This window comes from Gobius niger (assembly GCF_951799975.1).
Source record: "Gobius niger genome assembly, chromosome: 10".
NCBI classification, from domain to species: domain Eukaryota; kingdom Metazoa; phylum Chordata; class Actinopteri; order Gobiiformes; family Gobiidae; genus Gobius; species Gobius niger.
Window position 1 is genome coordinate 18,016,352 of NC_136861.1, and position 20,433 is coordinate 18,036,784.

Sequence of the window (20,433 nt, forward strand, 5' to 3'; positions counted from 1 at the left end):
TGTATTTAAAATATAAGACAAAATTAGGTCAATTTTTTCCAATAATTTAACGGATGCTGTGGATGTAACGCATGCGTAAAACATACGGATGTCGCTGTTTGTTACTAAAACACAAACTTTTTGAACTACTTTGGAATGTTCAATGCTGTTTTTTTTGTTTTTGTTTTTGTTGATAACTAACCAAACATCCAACAATTAATCCTGTCTTAATTATCTCCTTTATAAAACGAAACAAAAAAAAGGTAAAAGTAGCGGCAGTGCTCGCTTGCAAACGAGTCTCCAATACCACGGCCATAATTAATTGCGCGAATTTGTTTCTATTAAATAAAACTAACACATACTGAGAAAACTCTATTAGCCTTAATTAAGCTTGATATCCTAATTTAGGGAATGTGTGGTTGAAAACAAGGCGGTTTTGGTAGATTTTCCCCCTGTCTCTCTCTGATAGTGCAAAGCCTACCAGCCTCCCCTTGCCTTTGGGCTGCTTTCCCTCCTCTGAGACTTGGAAATGAGAAATGGAAATGGAAATACCAGGAGGTGCTAAATTAGCTGCCTGATCTGCACTTATTGCCGCATACAGGCCCCTATTACTTTGCCAATCTGCGCCTCTCTCTTAGCATTCCGGGCATGGAGGCGCTTCCAGATAGCAGATTTATCAAATGGGAAAATGAATGCATGATGATCAGTTAAATTGAAAATCAGCGTCTGCATGACAGCCCGACCTGACACCTCCGTAATTAGAAAGAAAAATGATGGCGTCCGATGCATAATAGAGCAAAAACAATTTACACTCTCCCATAATGATCCGCCGTTCAAATTGAAAATTTCTCCGGGTATAAATTGAATTCATAAAGTATGATTCATGGACGACACATCTTCCTGGAGGCTGCCTGGGCATATCGATTGATAGTTTGTCTTGAATCATGCAGCGTGCAGCTCTCAGGCAAGAAAAGCTTAACTACTTAAGCAAATCGCTAATTTCACCTTAAGGCCACCAATGTGCAGCCAGCGATACTCCTATTCAGTCTGCTAATGAATTATGGATGAACTGGGCATACGTCCCAAATAGCCTCAGAGTAGCGGGGGAAAGTACACACCCCATGAATCTTTTTTGGGGGGGTTATTTCAAACGGGACATCGTTGTATCCCGCTTCTTTTTTTAAAAAGGAGAAACACTATATCCATTTTGGTGGGGGTGAATTATTCAGTCATGGGCAATTTCACTGTCAACAAAATCTGAGACAGCTTCTCATTAAAGCAGAATCTTGATGACAATTATCCACAATGATAAGCAATGTGCTCACTGCAAATGTTACAGCTCAGTAAAGCCAAGTATGTTATCAATGACCTCCTGCTGATACACTCATGCACTGAGTATCATCTGTTATGAATGTACACAAAATAAAGCAAAACCAAAAGAGAATATAGTCAACCACACTGTCCACAAGAAGGAAACTAACTACAATACTCTCTGAATGTGATGTTTGACCAGTGGCTCAGTGGGTTTGGATTGCATGTAAACAAAGACACAACAATAGCACATGAGATTAGGTTTATGTAACGTTGGAGAGCAGGGGCAGGCAGAGTGGACACCTCTAACCCAACATCCTGGGCCTATAATCCGGTGCGTGTGCGTCGTGTCAGGGCTCGTGGGCTTGCCCCTGCCCCCCCACCAAACCTAATAAGACATTGCTTCCTAGAGCAAACAGCTGCATGGCTTGAAATTTATGTAAATATTTTTGAAAGGGACACTGGCTCAGAAATTCATTTGTGTCGGCTCAGACGTAAAGCTCACCCCTCTCTCTGATTATTTTCAATTTATTTGCAAATCAAGACCCCGGCCAGATGAACACTAAAGGGGGCTCGTGTGTGTGTGTTTTTTCAACAACATTTGTTTTTTTGTTTTTTTTTTGGTCTTGTTTTAGGGTGTGACATTTCTTCTCCCACATTGGTTGATATTGTGGTCAACGCAGCTAATATTGCAAAAGGGAGCAGATGTCCCAGATCCTGCGTGCCGTCCCGGGGGACCGCCAACCCTATTAGAACAAATGTGTTCTGCTATTGTAAATAGGCACGTTTGCCAGCCCGTCCTATTACAGCCGACGCATGATCAATAGGCTGATAACACCCAAACATCAATGTAAAGCGACAGAACAATGAGGGATATCATCGAACATCTATCTTAATATAGCCCTGCTACAAGGGGCCCTGACAAAGTGGAGAGAGAGGAGAGAGACAACCTCATGAAAATGCCTCCCCACGATCCCCCATCTCCCATCCAATATGCACAAACACACACTGCAGCTGCCGGGGCTATTATTTTCCTATTTCAATTTGACACCCAGGCCTTTTCATGCTAATTCTATTATTCTTGGAAGTTTATGTGATTTCATATCACTAGAAATCGGTAATGTATTATAACCCCCTTTGAGCTAAAATAAACTGAATCCCCCTTGCAGTAGCCACCGGGAAAATAATTACTTTCATATCAAAACTCTGCAGGAGTCGAGCGGGTCCTTTTCGCCTCGGGCTCGTAACCTCATTTCAGAAGGGGCTTATAGATGAATAAATTTGTTAAGGCAATATACAAAGTACAACATGAGATTTCTTAAGAAAGCCTTTCCTACTGTACCATGGACCTACTACTTCACAGTAACCGCAGAAACCGTCTAGTTATGGTCCCACACGTGCCAGGTGCTTGTATACAATAGATTTATTTAAGAAAAACCTTACATATATAAATAGTATAGTACCTTTTTTACAGCTTTTGAGGATTTTTGTTGGTCTCTTCACGTTTTTTTCTTTTTTTTTCTTTTTTTTGACAAGACACTAAAAGGATAGTGCGGTTTTTGGGATCAGGGAATTGTATGGAGTCATCTGTGGACAGTCAATTACCACTAATGATGCACACAAAGAAAGCCAAAACAAACCTACGAGGCGAGCACAAACACTGGGTCTTTTATTCTAATCATTATTGAGAATTTGGTTTATATCAAGTGCTGTTATTTTGGGGTCGTATTTTGATAAACAGAGGATTTGCAATTTGTAAAAGATGTGCTGCTCCAAACTTATGGCACAGGCAGTTTACATTTTGTTGCCCGTGCGTTTTGTTTTGGTAAGATTCTGTGCCTATACTGCAGCAAGCTAGTTCATTTGGCATTCTCCTCTGTGTAATTGTTATAGTGGTAATAAACTATTCACAAGCAACCCAATAAGGGCCGATCTCATACAACCCCGCGTAACCACAAACTACCACTTAAAGGTATAGCTAGACTCCTGGCGCACACACATTGTCAAAAAAATATCAGCAAGGAAGCTTTGGCCTAATGAGAAATAGATCTGCACGACTCTCTTTAACCCCCACAAGAATCTTTACTCCATGTCCATAGTGCTGTCTACGGGGCTGTCACGTGGTACAGACGTGGGGTTGTCGTCCTTCTTTTCTAAATGCTCTAAAAGCTCTTTTCTGTCCGCGTCGCCACATGCAGCGGGGCTCGTGTTGTGTTCGTACAAGGCGTCACTACCGCCGCCACCGCCGCCGCCGCCGCCGCTGCCGCTGCTGCTGCTGCTGACCCCGGGGTTGTGAGTCTGGAAGGCGGATCTGGACGGACTGCTGCCACCGGGAAGGTCCTCCGCGGAGTCCGCACAGTCTGCCCTAGATCCACCGGACTGGCCCTCGCCGTGTCCTGTCGCTGAGTTGGTTTTGAGGGCAGTTTGGGGAACAATGAATCCTAGTGGCTGCGTAATGGGATAGAGCAGGAAGTGTCCCTTTCCTATCAAAGGCCGCGAGGGGGGTAAGGCCGCGGGGGTGCGTCTGGGTCTAGTGTCCGACAGAAGGCTCTCCACGCTGAACGGGTTGAGTTTATTCGCGCTGCCGGTGTTCAGGGCGATGTTGTCGGCTCCGCCAATGTCCCGCTCCGGGTGTCTTTGGTTTTGGAGAGGGTCACAGCTCGAGTGGTGGCTGCTGTTGTCAAAAGACAGGCCCGTGTTGTGATCAGAGTCGGTCACGTGGGACACCCCACTGTCGCTGTCCGAGCCGGGCGTGTGGAACATATCCCCAGAACCGGAGGCTTTATTCTGGGCCTTGAGCAGACGTCGCTCCTGTTTACGCTTCTTCTTCTCCATGCGGTCCAGCTCACGGCGCGCGATCTCATCCGGGTCCATGGGCTCCCCGCTGCACGTGGTGGGGTGCGCGTTATGGGCTGGTCGACCTGGGCCCTTTTTCGTGTTCTCCTTTTTCCGCCACTTGGCTCTGCGGTTCTGGAACCAAACCTATAGACACGACGAGGGCAGCATTAGAAAAAAAAAAATCAGATTATAAATATAGGACGGTAAAGAGTCTGTGTTGCCCCCTGAAGCTATTTAACAATATCCAAGGTGTTTTATTAAGAGTTCAATTATTATGATGCCTATATCACAATATTAATTACAGCAATTTCATTGCCTATTTTTAAACAAAATAAATACATTTGAATTATTTTACAAAACAATGATTTTTGATGCCAAAAATAAATAAAAGAAAGCTGAGGAATTTAGGAAAACTGTGTTGTTATTATTGTTGAGAACTTGTTGAAAATTGTATAAAGCATTGTACTGAATATTAAAAATATACATATGTGCTAATTGCAAAAGTAATTTTACAGTTTATTTATTCAGTAATTTTAAATAATTCAATATTTATCCAACTGACCCAAAACAATGAGAATAAATCAATACAATAAATTCAAATTACGCACAGAAAAATATTACAAATGCATTTTCTACATCTTTACATAATCCCCCATTTATGACCGTTTTCTAATAATGAATACAAACACACCCACAAAGGAGATCATATTACAACGAAAACTGCACACAAACAGGATTTGCTTGAACTGTATTTACCTGCACTCTCGACTCGATGAGGTCCAAGCGCAGAGCCAGAGCCTCTCGCATGAACACGTCCGGATAGTGGCTCTCGTTAAACGCCTTTTCTAACTCCTCCAGCTGCCAACCGGTGAAATTTGTGCGCGTTCTCCTTCTCTTGCAGCCGGGGCTATCTTTGTCTGGGTCCCCCGAGTCTAAGCACAGCAACCAGCACAAGTGTCAACAATGGGGGGAAAAAAATCACCACAATTCACCCAGCGTTTGGGCTGCCCTGGGATTGACCGGGAACCATTACGCTTTCGAAAGTTTAACTGTTATTTTATGATTGATACTGTGTTTTACGCACAGCTATAGCTCCACCACATATCCACCACATATTACAGGTTATAAACAAACACTCTCTGCGCGTAAAGGCGGCTTTGTTTTTGCTGGAATTAGTCAAACAATGACGGCGATAGCTCTTAAACCTGATTGTGCTTGCCTTCCTAAACGCCTCACAAGAGGATAAGTTGCGGTAACGTGGCTTTGTTTCTGTTTTGCATCGCGGCAGCCAAGGTTATTGTGTATACAGCGCGTAGAGTAGTGTTGTGCGTGTGCATGCGTGTGTGTGTATAGCGCTGGCATTGCCTTTACCTGTCAGTTTATACTGCTGATTATCTCCATTCATCCCGCAGCCCGAAGACAAGAGCGGGTTGGAATTGCCCACAGACGCCGTGCACGATCCATTAAGTAATCCGTCTATTGAGAAGGGGACCGCGGACGCAGATTGAAGTTGATGCCCGGCTAATTCGTAAACGTGGTGGTGGCTCAGATGGTACGGGAAGCCCACCATCCCGAACTGGGCGTGTGGTGGATCCAGTATCCTGCTGTCCATCATCCCGGCGGGCTCGGAAAAGAGGGGGAAACCGCGACGTGAGAATATACGGGGGAGAGGGGAAGGAGGAAAAAAAAGGGCCGGACCAGACTTACGGCGCGGCGCGTTAAAGAGCACGCAGCGGCCAACGAGCGGGGGACATGATGCGAGCGGGAGGGATGAGCTCTACTTTATCCACATGAACCTCCCAATAATTAGCGGTCCAAGGCTGTGGGAATACGGGACCCAATGAGAGGCGGTAATGGGGCGCTGACGTCAGAGGCGCGCTCGCTCCGTCTCCTTCTCCCGCTCGCGCAGCAAACGCTCCCCCGTATCGATTGCTAATTAAAGCTGACATCCACCTCAATAAACAATATCAGAGCTGTCACAACAAGACAGGAGGGCTTTGATAAGAACTACATCGCGGACTACACGGGGGAGCCCGCCAGAGGAAGCGAGGGGAAGGGAGGAAGGAAGGAAGCGAGGTAGAGGAGAGGGAAAGCGGGCTCGTGTAGCGGAGAAAAGGCTGCGCGAGGACAGGTTTTTTTTTGTTCATAGCAAAACGCAACACATTGTAGACCGCGGCCACACATTGATTAAGGTTATGTTTTATTAAAGGGGAAGTCAAAGGGGGTTATTAATGTGTTATCTTTTTAATCATCTTAAAGGGAAGGGAGGCTTTTACGCACAGAAAATGACGAGCACTTTGTCACTTGGTTTACACTTTTACGCAGTGTTTTGTGAATTATAACGGTTTTAAAACACAAGTATGGCTTTTATTGTGTATCTGATCATAACTACAATGGATTCTTTTTTAAAAGCTTGTTACAATTTATTATGAAGGAACATTTCACCCATATAAATAACATGACACCATTAAGAAAGTGCAGATGTATTTTTATTGAGTTAACCTTGTCAAGGTTGTGTAAATACATCCAGAAAAAAAACTACACATCAGTTACATTTGATCAACAAAATCTGAATAAAAACGTGTACATTAAGTATAGTGTGTGCCATAAAACCATAAATCAATAATGTGTTTTCCTTTTTAGAGATAGAGAAAGAATTCAGTGACAAGTGAAGATTTTAAAATTGTGATCGCATGAAACACGCTAATTGTATTTGGGAAATATTTTTTTATATTTATATATATATATATATATATATATATATATATATATATATATATATATATATATATATATATATATATATAATTAATGCTAATGTATCAGTCTTATTGCCTCTATATTAAACCTAAACACGCCAACCTACCATGTGTTTAATAAATGACAAAAAATATCTAAAACATCATGCATGGGAAACTTTGTAACACATGTGAACTATTTATAAATGCACATGTATTGGGGAATAAAACAAAAAACATATCAATTAGGCTACAGCAAATCTTACGATGAGTCAAAACTCCACAGATTTGATTTAGCAGTTGGTTTCTGTGGTAACTTAAGGTAAACCTATGAGGGAGCAAGAGAGGGGAGAAAAAACACACCTTACAAGGTGTTGACTCTTCATTTCCGGCATCCCGATTTCATAAAAAAGTAAATTAAAAGTGGTTTAACAGCGGAAAACAGTCCAACGTGTTCAAGCCGGACGCGGGTCAAGTTGAGGTCGATTTTGTGAAGTGCTAAAAGACAATGGGACAAGAGCGTGAAATAGACACGTCCCTACTTGTAAAATTAACATTAAAAAAATCTCCTCTTCAATATAGGACCAGCTTCAGTTCGAGATCTCCTCATTAGCTTTCTTCAAATAATTAATTTGACTTTATTTATCCCAAGTCTGGCGCTGTCACAATGTTAATCAGAGTTGAAATTTCGCACCCCACTCATTCCCTGACCCTTGGCACCCCGGATTGGCATGTTGTAATAACCTGAATCTCTCAACAGAAGCTGCGATAATTGTTACCCTATTAGCATGCAAATTGTTTAATTAATATTATTATGAGGAAGTATATAATCCGCTCGTCACTTGACCCCCAAGCCCCAAATAACAACCCCGCGTATAGCAGTGCGCACGGGCCTTCCATTTTAATGAACTTTTTACGCGCCACGACGAGCACTAGCGTCTTATGAATAATTCCTCGCTTTTATTTTTGGACATCTAAAAATTCAATAATTGCTTTTTGTCACTTCTGACTACACACACACGCGCGCACACAGGAGGGGAGGTTTCTGCATGTATAGGCTTTGGTCCCTCGACTCGGTGGGACAAAAAAGAAAAACAGCCCTCTCCTTCTTGACACAGTCTCCAGAGACGCTGCATTTGAATCCGTTTTTCTACAACCGGGTGACATTGTCAGATCGGAGCTTTAATTAACCCGATAATAAGGCGGACAAGGCTAGTGTTCAGTCGCTCCGCTGCCCCTGCCTCGTTACCTCTTCTTCTTTTACTCCCCCTTTAACAACACTTTGGCATGTCTTTAAAAAAAAAATAACCCCGAGAAACAGAGAAATAGTTTGTGTCCGCGCGCGTGCTGTTGTTGTGAGAGGGGGGGGGGGGGGTGGGGGTGGGGGAGAGAGGTCTTTGCGTCAAAAGGCGCGCGGACAGCTCGTCTTTATTGCGTTTATATATTGTTGATCCGAGTCAATAAGTGCACGCGAGGCCTATAGACTAATTGATTACGCTGAGATGAGGTCCAGAGAATGGAGCAAGGGGGCTGACAGGGGCCTATTCACACAGCAGGGGGGGCTGGAGGGGAAAGGGGGGGTGGCTCAATCTGTCTTTTTCATTAACTTCCCATTTTACAAAGCAATAACCTAAAGGCTCGATGGTCAAGAATCGCGAGATGTTGAAATAATGCTGTTTTTTTTTTTTTGTCTCACTGCCTCATTTTGATGTGTCCCAAGAAGTTTCAGTGACGCACATCCGCAAACAGGGCACATCTTTGCTTATTGATTAGTGTTATGTTATTCATAGCAACACATGAGGAGTCAACGAGAAGCAGTGTTTTCAAATCGATAAAGATTAAAGCCATAAATAATCACGCTATAACAAAAGCTTTACCTTTTTTTCTCTCTCCTTTTTTTTTTTGTTGGTATTGTGGCCCCATTGACACATAAATTGTCTTACGCCGTTGGTGTGTTCCAATGCTTTGCTCAGAGTCAAAAGGACAGACAGTGTCAATGGGGATGAGGAGAATATGAAGTTGAAACCTGCATGCAACTGGTGAGCGGGCTTCTGCAGATGGTAGAAGGAGAAGAAGAAGAAGAAGAAGAAGAAGAAGAAGAAGAAGAAGAAGAGGAAGATGGTTTTACATGGCCTTGTCCCCTTATAGAGTTCGGTTATGGTTTTCCTTCTGAACAGACCCCCTCAACTTCCCTGGCTCAGTGTCCAAACAGTAACTCACTAACTCGACATTCACACTGTGTTTGTTTCTCGTCGCCATGCTTGTGACATCATCTACTCCCTCTACAAAACCCGTTACAAGGTTTAGCTCAGGTACACGGAAAAGTCGAACATGAAGCGAGTAACCAGAAAGTTCATGTTAAGTGTAACTTTGAACTTTTGTATGGGGGGGAGGAAAAGTTGTCAGCCATAAGTTTAAAAGTCAGCGCCACATTATTCACACGTGATTGGCTCCTATCAACACAAACAAACATCGCAGCCTCCCCCCCCCCCCCCCCCCCCCACCCCTCGAGCAAGTTAAGTCCCATTAATGGTATCATCCCTGTGTCTTCTCGCTGCTTGGCTGGCTCCTCGCCGCTGCAGATCTAAAAGGAGGATCGCACTCATCCAGATAAACTGATAAGCAGTGCTGTGAAAGTCACTCCGCAGAGGTGCTCACTGACACGTCCCCTCAAAGAAACACAGGGGCTTTATCAGCGGCGCCATCCAACACTGATGCCTTGGTTTAGCCGCTCAAAATCACATTCATTTTTAATTAGGCAGCCAAATTAATAGGCGGCAGTTTAGGAGTTTAATTACTCAATTAACTTCACGCGCGTTAATTTTAAACTATCTAAATTAGGTTGCACATTATTCGATTTGATGATAATTATAGAATTAAATCTAAATTAATTGTTTTGGATGATTTGGAGATGCAGTTCCAATTAAAGTGTACAGTGTTAGAGAGAGGGGACCGGTTGCCATTTAAAGCCCGCAAATCCTTTGATTCGATTTTAAGCAAGAAAACTGAGGAGACAAAAAAAAAAAGAAAAAAAAAGAAGAAGGAAGTCAGCCCCTACTCCCCCACCACCACCACCATCCCAGCCCAGCCCCTGCCTCTCGCTCTAATCCCACAATTAAAAGTTTCCTCCCATCTAATTATCTGTAATTGTGCCGCTGTCAAAGTAGAATGGAGAAGTGAAAGGAGCGATTGATTTGGACTTTTAATTCAGTTCATTTCTGATAGAAGAGAAAGTAATTCCCTCCAAATTACCTCATTCATTCCTGACACCCTAATGCCCTTCAAAATCTGCCGTCCCCTCGCCCCCTTCTCTCCAGCGCCGGAGCCCCTCTTTCCACATGCAAAAACCCGAGCGAGCCAGAGTGACTAGTGCCTCCCAATAATAATAAGCAAACTTCCATTAGAATAATAATTTCATTTCAATTAAAAGTGACTTATCACCTTTGCTAAAACGTGCTTAATATGCCGAAAATTATCAATGCTTGAAGGAGTCCAAACTGGGGAGTCTAATTGTAATCAGCAAATCAGAGGTGCTTGTCGTCGGTGTGCCTTTTTTTTTTTTTTTCTTTCTTTCCTTTTTTTTTTCTTAACGCAGAGCCAGCCTCGGAAATAGAACTAATTTACTCAACTCCCCCGGGAAATCCGCTCAACAGATTAACATTTTCAAAATATAGTAATGATATAATTTGAGAAATGGTGACGCCAATTTGTGAGGAGCCTTTGTGCGGGGAATAATTTGCATTTTTTTTCCCCTCTCCACTCTCTCTCTCCACTCTCTCTCTCTCTCTCTCTCTCTCTCTCTCTCTCTCTCTCTCTCACCCAATCCGTCTGCGCCATCGCCTCCACTTTTTTTTTTTTTTTGGGCCCAACGTTAATTACAGCTCCACAAGATGAAGGCAGCACTGCTTATTATTCAACTTCAATCTAATAATAGGGGGAATATAAGGGTGAGAAATTTAAAAAGTACAAAATGTTAAGCCACCTTTAATACCAAATGATTTTTTTTTGTGTGTGTGTGGAGGATGAATAGGTGCATGTTTTGGCTGCAATTATGTCTTTTAAAATAGCATGATATAAACATTTGGTGTCTATTCACTGGGCCTATTGAAACAGCAAAGTAATTGTTGTTTGTGGTGAGAAATCATCGGGTAAATTGTATGAAATGGGATTGAAAGATAATGGTCGAGATCAGTTGTTCTCAAAGTTTTCGCACAAAGTATCACTTCATCAAATCATTGACCTTCGAAATGCCTTCAGGTCAAGATCAAGTCAGAACTACAGTAGGTCTGAAAAGACTTGAATTGCACTAAATTATGTATAACCTTAGTGTAAACCATGTCTAAATCAGAAAAACATATAGAACTTAAACATTATTCATGCATAAATAAAATGCTTACGCCCTGAAGAAGGTCATGGTTGGTCAAGGTTTCTGATGATGGCGTCTACAAAGACACAGGAAGTGCTGAGGAAGTACCCAAAACACAGTAAATGGTAAAAAGTTACAGCAATGTTCCATACAGCACAATGTAGTCTAGAAGTAGTTGGCTACTTGCACTGATGACAAGACCTGTAATATTCACTACAATCAAATAGCAGAATATCACTTTCAAACAATACAGAATCCTATCTCCATATAGGGTGATGCACATAACCTGCTAAACCTGCAGCTTATATCTCTACAAACATGTACTGGAATGCCTGCACTTCAAATTTCTTATCCAAAAATATGCAAATATATATTCCAAAACCGTACAGTCTTAAGAGTATATATTCTAAAGAAATTGTTTATGAGACTTGTATTGGATAAAACATGTGTTGATGACTCCGTACAACTGTCGCTCTAATGTAAATGTGCCTGCGTAACTTCAGCACCACGGACAGTTCCGCCGCTTTTACTTTGCACAATGACTGGCTCGGGTTTTCAAACTACTACTGTGAAATAGCGAGCAAAACATGAACTGAGAAACGAAGTATTTCTAGAGACAAGTGTTGATCATAGTTATTGTTTCCAAATTGGAAAAGACAGAACCAACAAGTCCCCAGTTACTTCCTCAGATTACAAAGAGGTATTGTAGTTACAGGCCATCTGCCGCTATACAAAACATAACAACGTGCTCAGGGGAATACATAGTGTAAAGCAGATAATTGCAGCATGGTACTAAACTTCACTTCTGACATATACAGACAGCACCGGGCCAATGTGGCAACAATACAGAGTAATGTTGCGGAATCTCCGAGCTGTTTGCTGAAATGGTGCGGTCAAAAGTCATCACTTAGTAGTTTGTGGTCTGTATTCATCAACAGAGCATTAAAAATCTGATAACTACTTATTAGGAGCGAAACATTTGGATAAAAAGTCCTCTGGTGCCCTCTAGTGACCAAATGCCTGTAATTCACTCACTTGCAGATGTCTGTCATGTTCAAAAAGATATATACCTATATAATATATTAATGCAAAAATAATAAGGGGGTACGTAACTCAAATTATTACACCCACGAAATTAATCTAAAAATATATGTGTTGAAAGTTGTTGTTTTTTGTTTGTTTTAGTTTTATTGGTTGCAATAGCCCTTTATGTGTGATTTTATGTAGCCAAATGTTATTGTCTTGTATTTTACCTTTTGGACAACAATTCCTACCCGGCCAGCTGCTGTCTCCCAGTCTGCAGGTGTTTATTTATACATTTGTTTTGAAAGCACTTCTGTGTACACGGAGTCATGCTGCCTCCACGTGGTCTCGTAATTATGGTAAATACCACTTGCCGAGTAGAAAATTGCACATGAACGCCACCTCATCTCGTATTTTCCACTGGGAAACTGGGAGAGATGAGATAACCTTTGACCTTTCAACACAACAGAGCGCAGAGATAATACGATTTGATGTCTTTTAGCTGATTATTATGAAGCCGACACTATATGCATTTCGCTATTTAGCTACTCAGTTTGAAATTTTGCATCTTTTTCCACGTATAGTAATAGAAAAAAAAGCCAAACTTTATATGTTTTTTTTCTTCTATCAAAGCAGTAGTAGTAGTAGTAGTAGTTTAACGGTTTGTAGACGACTTTCTCACGTGAATTTATTTGTTTAGTGTAGCTATTGGTGTTTTTTTCAATTTCTTTTTTTTTCCCCGCTTCACAACTTGACAGTATATCATCTTTACCGGAGCACATGAAGGCAGCATTAGACAGCGTGTGCACATTCATTTAGAAGCATTAAAGCCTTTCCAATAAGTTTCCAAGGGGTTTGTGAGTTGTGTCCATAAATAACATTTGCACACTGTCTTTGAAATGCGACATTGTATCATCAGTTCTACTTTAAAAAAAAAAAAAAAAAAAAACTTTCTTTAAACTGATACCATTGAAACTTATTCAAAAACGTACTACTCGACTGTGTCCATACCGTTTTACAAACCTCTCCTCTGTCTGCTGCTGCCCTCTACTGGTGAAACCTGCATAACAGCACAAAAAAAGCCATCAGATTAGCACATTGTTCCATACAGTTTGTCTTTGTAACAAGTCGTTTTCACGGTGTTTTCAGAAATGAGGAAAACTGACTCCACTTTGCCGAGGTTAGTTTATTTCCCAGTATTCAGGGGCTAAGTGTAGTTTTGATCTATAGCAACAAATATGGAACCTTATATTGCCATTTCTACACAGAGTTTAAACATTTCCTGCCCTTACATGTTCCAGCAATGTCCTGATGTGTAGAATGAGCTCAGACCTGTTCACCACAAATGCCTCTAAAATCCTGCACTGTCACTCAAAAAGTTGTTAATTCGGTCCGAAGTGCCTTCATGCACGAGCTTAATATAGAACCTGCAGTTACATATTACTATCTGAGGTGGCAGTAATGAGTATAAAAATGACCAACTTGCATCTACTTCCTTTAAATGAAACAGAAAAGCACAGGAAAATATATAATCTATTGATGTCACAGGTTTGTGAAGTTGATAACTGTCATTAATGGAGTCAAAAGGAATGAGACAGAGAGAACCATGGCTGAAAGTGAAGTGCGTTCAGTAGTTACAGAAGGGAAGAATCCAGGGAAGCAAAAGCAAGAATTTGTTTTCGTTATTTTATGGGAAATAAGATGCAACAGGCAAATAGGCAACTTCAATAACTGCCGCAAGATCTTTGAAACTCTCTCTGACACTAACTTATATCTGTGATGTAGTGTTATGCTAGAAAAGGTATTGTGCTGCATGCATTATGACACACCAGTGGTTCTCAAACAATTCACACCAAGTACCTCTCAAAACGCTTGACCTTTGAAGCACCTTCATGATGTGTTTAAAAAAATAAAAATAAAAATAAAAATGAACATTTACTTAAAAATGGTTTCAAATGTGTCTAGTCACATAAATTGGTGACTGGTTCATTACTGTGGAGTGCTTTTGGACCTGATGGGGGTGGAAGGCGCTGTATAAGTTGAGTCCGTTTACCATTTACCACAAACACCACAGTTTGGGAACCACTGTGTACTCTTATGATGGGTGGGGAGGTGAAATATGAGAGCTGGTGTGTGGTGTCTGCGCGCTAAGGTTTTGTTTATTATTATTATTTTTTTGGTTTATCATTATTGTTATTATCATTTTGTTTGATTGCTGTTTTCTGTCCAATTTTTCTTGGACATGATCTTGAGGACCCCCATGAAAACGAGATGATTCATCTCATGGGGCTGATCCTCCAATGAAGTGTTCGGAAATAAATAAATAAACTTCATCTGTGTAAAAGTGTTAATATTTGGGAATTAAAAAAAAAAAGAAAAATGAATAAATGATTAGTGGAAAAATATCAATGTGTCATGGGCCTATTCACTTACAAATGATGACCCGGCCCATATTCAGTAGCCAATAGCAGTGAGTTGTCATACTATTAAGATGATAAACACAAATTGCTTTCCCATTTTGACATTTCAGAGGCAAAATCTCAGTAATGTCATTTGGTAATATGCATTTTAATCTACAGCAGATAGTGAATCTTTAAACATGCAGGATTACAGAATGTTTGAGTTCTTGCGGAGAGCTGAATTTGGCACAATGTGAAGTGAAATGAATGTAGCACTCAAAAAACACACATGCTCACTAATTGGCTGGTAATAACTCCAGAAGCTTATTAATATAAAACATGTGACCGGAGCCAATTACTTTATAGCGGGAGAGATGTAAATTTGACATGATGTAATTACTTGTCAAAAATGGCTGTGTCCATAATAATCCCAACTGAAGAATGTGAAGGGAACACATTGTGAAGTGTAATGAGCAGAAATGAGCAGTGGTGACAAATTAATTAAAAGTCCCTTTCAGGAGGCAGTCAGCTGGCAGAGAGGCTAAGTCTACAAATGACGGGCTGTGGGAAGGCACGACAGGCTGAGAGATCTCGATTGTATCCCAACAGCGTCATTTGCATTTAAAATGAAGATGAGGAGAGCTGTTTTGGAACGAGATGGCAGTCATTGGCCGTCAGTCAACTCTGAGCTAAAGGCATTCGGGGCATGTCATTTTAGACTGTGCATTTGTACATCTGTCAAATCTACAGTGGCTGTTAATATCTTCTGTTACTATCACAATGGAATGAATCCAATATGAAATTTAAACATGATCAATATATCCTTTTGCATGTTTTTGTATACTTCAGCCATGTGCTACACATAAACATGGCATTAAAAGGGAGATAGAGTACATGCTGACTGATTGTGGTGTCAATGCCATTCAACAAAAAAGTCTGTAGCAGTTAAATATCCACAAATAGGCCAATTAGGCTACATTTTGTTATCTTCTAAGGGTATTACGGCATGTCTCTCAATAGGATAGTATTTCTTAATGTCTTAGTCTCTTCGGCTAAACAGGCTATGCAATGATTTAAACTGCTGCGTAGATGTAGGTTTCATTAAAGCTAAGCAGGGAAGGGCCTGGTCGGTACTTGGATGGGAGACCGTTTGGTAACACCAGGAAGCCTGGCGAATGTAATGTGTGAGTGAGTGGTTGGTGGTGGCCGGAAGGGGCCGATGGTGCAGACTGGTAGCCTGTCTTCCGTCACTCTACCCCTGGGCAGCTGTGGCAACAAAATAGTGGCTTACCACCGCCAAGTATGGAGTAAATAAGAAATGCAATGAGAAGCGTCTTTGTGTGTCCAGAAAAGCGCTATATGAAACTAATGCATTACTATTATTATTATTATTATTATTATTATTATTATTATTATTATTTATTTATTTTTATTTTTTTTATTTTTTTTAACGATTATTTAAAAATAGGCTCCACATGTCTATGCCTGACCTAGCTTTTGTATTCAGCCTGATATTCAGCCTGATATTCAGCGACATCTTCATAGTAAGTTCCTCATTCAATAAAAGATGAAACTTTATTTACAGTATACTGTACCTTTCGCAGATAAAATCACAAGTGCATCACAATGAAAAAGTGAATCAAAAACAACTAACACAATTTAAAATAGAAATTAAAAAGGCCTATTATTATAAAAGTGCTTAGTCATGCCAGTTTCCATGTGCTGCCACCTGCTCCCATGACGTGGCGTTATTTCTGGTCATAAATAAAGGCACATGCCTCGAGTACACCATAGACATAATATTCAGGAATACACACAGGTACACACCTTGTTGGATCTTTCTAGATTTGACCTGATGTTTCTCTGGGAGGGCTCTGCGTGGCCACGCTCATAGTGACGTTGACGCTGATGTAATGGTGCGTGAAGACGTATAGGTGGAGCGTACGTGACACATCAAAACCATCCAAACGAAATAAAAACACAACAGAGACGATCCTCAGCCGCTGACGGACCGTGTTTCTCAGGGATCTATCGCAGTCTAGTCTTTAAACATCGGACATTGACGAAGTGACCTATTTTCATCGTGAACAACACCGTTACCTTTTGTCAGAAGGCAACAAGCTGAAGGCTAAAGGGAAACTGGTGAGTAAGCTAAGTCTGTCTCCGATACATTTGATCTGATCAGCTGGGGGTTGTCTCTTGAAATACTGTTGGAGTCCCAAGTTATTTACAAAATTTGGTTTAAAAGGTTGAAGTGTCCCTACAGCCACTCGTTTTATTCAGCACTTCAGTGAATTAACATTATACTAAATATAAGACCGCTCACTTGGCTTCAGCCAAGCTAGCTGTTAGCTTTTGTGTTTTTTGTGCCGTTAAGTTGTGTTACATTGTGTTATTACGGTGTGGTAAGTTACAGTTGTGGGGTTTTGTAATGCCTTTATCAGCACTGTGGGCTGGAGCCTGTTATATAACTACACTGGCTAATCTTTTGCTGTTAGCATGGCCTGGCTAACGTACTACAAACCCGACCAGATGACAGCTACAGTGATTGTGCAAGTCATCTGTGCCAAACAAACACATTTGTAGCCTAACCTCTTTGATAAATTAAAGCACAATATAATGAACAGCTTTATTGTAACTTGCTACAAATTACAGGGACTGTTCGGTTTGAAATCCTTTTTGTTTAAGTTGAATTCTTTTTAAAGGTCTTCTCGTCGTAAAGAGTTTTGCTTTTACCATGGAGTTTCCTGACCTGGGGGATCACTGCTCAGAGAAATCCTGTAAACGTTTAGGTGTGTTCAGTACCACACCACATTTATACAAATTATAGATATGAAAAACCTCTTAAACACAGTTTTTTCCCGTCAGATTTTCTTCCAATGAAATGTGATGCTTGCCAAGAAATCTTCTGTAAAGACCACATCACCTATGCGACTCATAAATGCACCTCTTCCTACAAGAAGGTATTTATTCACTGTAAACATTTTTTAGAATACTCTCTTTGCTGGTTGATAATGTTTCCTTTTGGAAGGAGCATGAATGGCTATTGCTAATCATTATTTTTTCACCATAGGATATCCAGGTGCCCGTGTGTCCATTGTGCAACATCCCAATTCCTGTAAAAAGAGGGGAGATGCCTGACATAAAAGTTGGTGAACATATCGACCGAGACTGCAAGTCGGATCCAGCACAAAGAAAGCGAAAAGTAGCGGTTTCAACATGACTATTGCATTTGCATTATAGATTAGATAGATTGTAATTCAAATACCTTTTGTGTTTTTCAGATTTTTACAAATAGATGCTCTAAAGGTGGCTGTAAGCAGAAGGAAATGATTCGAGTAACATGTGACCAATGTAATTTAAACTACTGTCTTAAACATCGTCATCCTTTAGACCATGATTGTAAAACTGATGGCAAAGCTCTGTCCAAACCAGGGTATGTGCTGCCTTTTCTTTTCCAAATTCAGTTAGACTTATTTTGTTATTTTTAGCATTGACTTAAATTGTTCATTATTTTTCAGACATGCTGCAGTCATGAGATCTCAAGGTGCTTCCTCCAACTCTGCCTCTGGGTCTTATTCGTCCACTTCAGCTGGCTCTAGACCTGTGTCTAATGGAGTGAGCTCAAGTCATAGGAGCAGTAGTAGGTAAGTACGCAAAAAAAAAAAAAGTTCAACTTAAATGTAAATCCCTTCTGCATTGATGACCTCCATTTCTTACTTTCAGCACAACCCAGCGAATCCCAACATCAGTTTCAGCACACAGCGCAATACCTCCTTCGGTGTCTTTCCAGGCCGGCCTGGTATGAGTTTTTAACAGTGACACTACAGATGTTCTTCTGAGGAATGAAAGTCTAAGTGTTCCCTCTCGCTCTTGTGCTATGATTACAGACAGAAGAGCAGGCTTTGCAGAGGGCCCTAGAGATGTCTTTAGCAGAGTCACGACAGCCTGTCCAGCCCAGTCTCAGGTAAGAACAAGTACAATGCAGTAAAGAAATGTTAACTATACCCACTAAACGCTAATATGGGCAGTAAGAGAAATACACTACCAACTTAATGTGACTCATTTTAAAAGCAACATAAAACTCCAATAGAAGTTCTCTATAATGAGCTTATTGATTTGTCTCCTCACTACCCTGCTCTACTGCATTAATGCAGTGCTGCTCGACTGCAGTATGTTAGGATTCTGCAGATAAGACATTTTTACAAGGTAGCCGGAGTGAAAGCTTGTACTTTTAGACTCTGTTTGGTATATGCGTAACTTTTTGAGTTGTACAAAAAATTATGAGGGAATTATGAATGTTTAAAATCACTTGCACTTCAATTTCATTAAAAAGACAAAAACTACTGTATAGTCACAATCAAATAATTATCATTATCTGTCCATATGTGGCTTTATGTCCACCCTCTTCCTGCTGTCCCCTACTTCAGCTGCTGCTTTGCTTTTGTCCGCTCTGGTTTGCACCTTTTTTTTTGTCCGTATTTGAACCCCTATTGTCTTAGCATTTCACACAATAAACTGCAACCGTTTATTAACTTGCTATTGCTTTTCTTGGTGGATAAAGCATAATGTTTACTGTGAGGGAGCTCGCCTATTCTCAGACCTGACTCGTCACTTCCCTGGAAGCGGGACATTACCAGCTCATCTCCATAGATGTTACAGCTTTGTTTTGACTATAGGTAGATAGTAGGTAAATATTAGGCCTAAATACGTATCCTTCTTCCATGTGCTTTATTTTGGTAAATGAATGTGTTTGTCTATGTTTAGCTGATCATTATGTGGAACATGGTTGGTATTGCTCAACATGTCTGTCTATTTTTTTCATTTTGGGACAGTTCATTTTCTCTTCGTAAATAACATATAATAACCACTTTATGGCTTTAAAGTGAAACATTGTTGACAGAGTTGTGGGTTAAATTGGATAGCCCTGTTTTTCAAGTTAAAACAAGTTAACGTTTTCACTATTGGCTCTAGTATAGAGAAGTTGTGTTTATTCTGTATTTAATAATGTTTGTCTCTGTAGCCCTCAGGAGCAGGAGGATCTGGCTCTGGCTCAGGCTCTCGCTGCCAGTGAAGAAGAGTTTCGGCGTCAGCAGCAGAGACAACAGGTACCGGGAAAGATTAGCCGCCCGTAGCATGCTTAAAGACCACAAGCTAACATGTAGGTACACTGTTGTCATAGTGATCTCACTCTTCTTTGATCAGCTAACTCTTACCTGCCTTTGAGACTCGTACCATGCGCTGATGCGGTCAAACATATACTGCAAAACGTGAGGGCTTGTTCCTAATACACTTCCTTTTGTTTTCAGGGCAGAGAGTCCAAACAGTCCAACTGCAGCCTCTCTTAGCACTGGATCACCATCTGTTTACAAGCTAAAACCCACTAGATGCCGCACGCATGGGGGATCATTCAAGATTGTTTTAATCAAAGATAAGAAGATGCAGAGTTTATTATTGCCTTTTACTATATAAGCACATATTTTCAACAGTAATGATTTGCTTTATACATATTTTATATAAGCTCTTCATAAGCCCATTGTATTACCACATGATTGAAATAAATTATTTCCACGATGCACCCTGAATTTTGACTTTCCTTATTTAGTTTATGAATCCATAAAAACATTGATTTGTTTCCGAAAATATTTCTCTATTGGAATGGCATCCATGCCGAGTCTGAATCTCACAAATGCAATGGTGCAAGAGTTCCTTTATCTAATATGAGCTTTACTTTCATAAACCTGTCCCACTTTTACTTCCTTGGTGGTGGTCACCCTAT

At 40.8% G+C, this 20,433-nt stretch overlaps 2 protein-coding genes across 3 annotated transcripts; one reads left to right on the forward strand and one right to left on the reverse strand.

The window, feature by feature from the left end:
- Positions 1-1,484: 1,484 nt before the first annotated feature.
- uncx (UNC homeobox) lies at positions 1,485-5,967 on the reverse strand. Its single transcript, XM_079563876.1, has 3 exons — positions 5,500-5,967; positions 4,885-5,060; positions 1,485-4,272 (listed from the first exon to the last, which is right to left on the reverse strand). The coding sequence occupies exons 1-3, from the start codon at positions 5,741-5,743 to the stop codon at positions 3,373-3,375; spliced, it is 1,320 nt and encodes a 439-aa protein (XP_079420002.1). The 5' UTR covers positions 5,744-5,967; the 3' UTR covers positions 1,485-3,372.
- Positions 5,968-16,585: 10,618 nt separating this feature from the next.
- zfand2a (zinc finger, AN1-type domain 2A) lies at positions 16,586-20,228 on the forward strand. Of its 2 annotated transcripts, none has more exons than XM_079565405.1 (10): positions 16,586-16,796; positions 17,360-17,446; positions 17,523-17,617; positions 17,728-17,859; positions 17,939-18,090; positions 18,176-18,301; positions 18,381-18,456; positions 18,545-18,621; positions 19,678-19,815; positions 19,964-20,228. In XM_079565405.1, the coding sequence occupies exons 2-9, from the start codon at positions 17,392-17,394 to the stop codon at positions 19,787-19,789; spliced, it is 825 nt and encodes a 274-aa protein (XP_079421531.1). In that variant the 5' UTR covers positions 16,586-16,796; positions 17,360-17,391; the 3' UTR covers positions 19,790-19,815; positions 19,964-20,228. The 2 variants fall into 2 exon arrangements, with proteins under 2 accessions (XP_079421531.1, XP_079421530.1); XM_079565404.1 differs by having other exon boundaries at positions 19,678-19,762.
- Positions 20,229-20,433: the final 205 nt, after the last annotated feature.

Bases quoted from the DNA above. Each gene is read 5' to 3' on its own strand.
- zfand2a (XM_079565404.1), top strand. From the start codon at position 17,392: ATGGAGTTTCCTGACCTGGGGGATCACTGCTCAGAGAAATCCTGTAAA. The intron at 17,618-17,727 runs GTATTTATTCAC...TTTTCACCATAG, and splicing joins GCACCTCTTCCTACAAGAAG to GATATCCAGGTGCCCGTGTG. The intron at 18,302-18,380 runs GTAAGTACGCAA...TCTTACTTTCAG, and splicing joins AGTCATAGGAGCAGTAGTAG to CACAACCCAGCGAATCCCAA.
- uncx (XM_079563876.1), bottom strand. From the start codon at position 5,743: ATGATGGACAGCAGGATACTGGATCCACCACACGCCCAGTTCGGGATG. The intron at 5,061-5,499 runs GTAAAGGCAATG...TGCTGTGCTTAG, and splicing joins TCAGCAGTATAAACTGACAG to ACTCGGGGGACCCAGACAAA. The intron at 4,273-4,884 runs GTAAATACAGTT...TCGTGTCTATAG, and splicing joins TCATCGAGTCGAGAGTGCAG to GTTTGGTTCCAGAACCGCAG.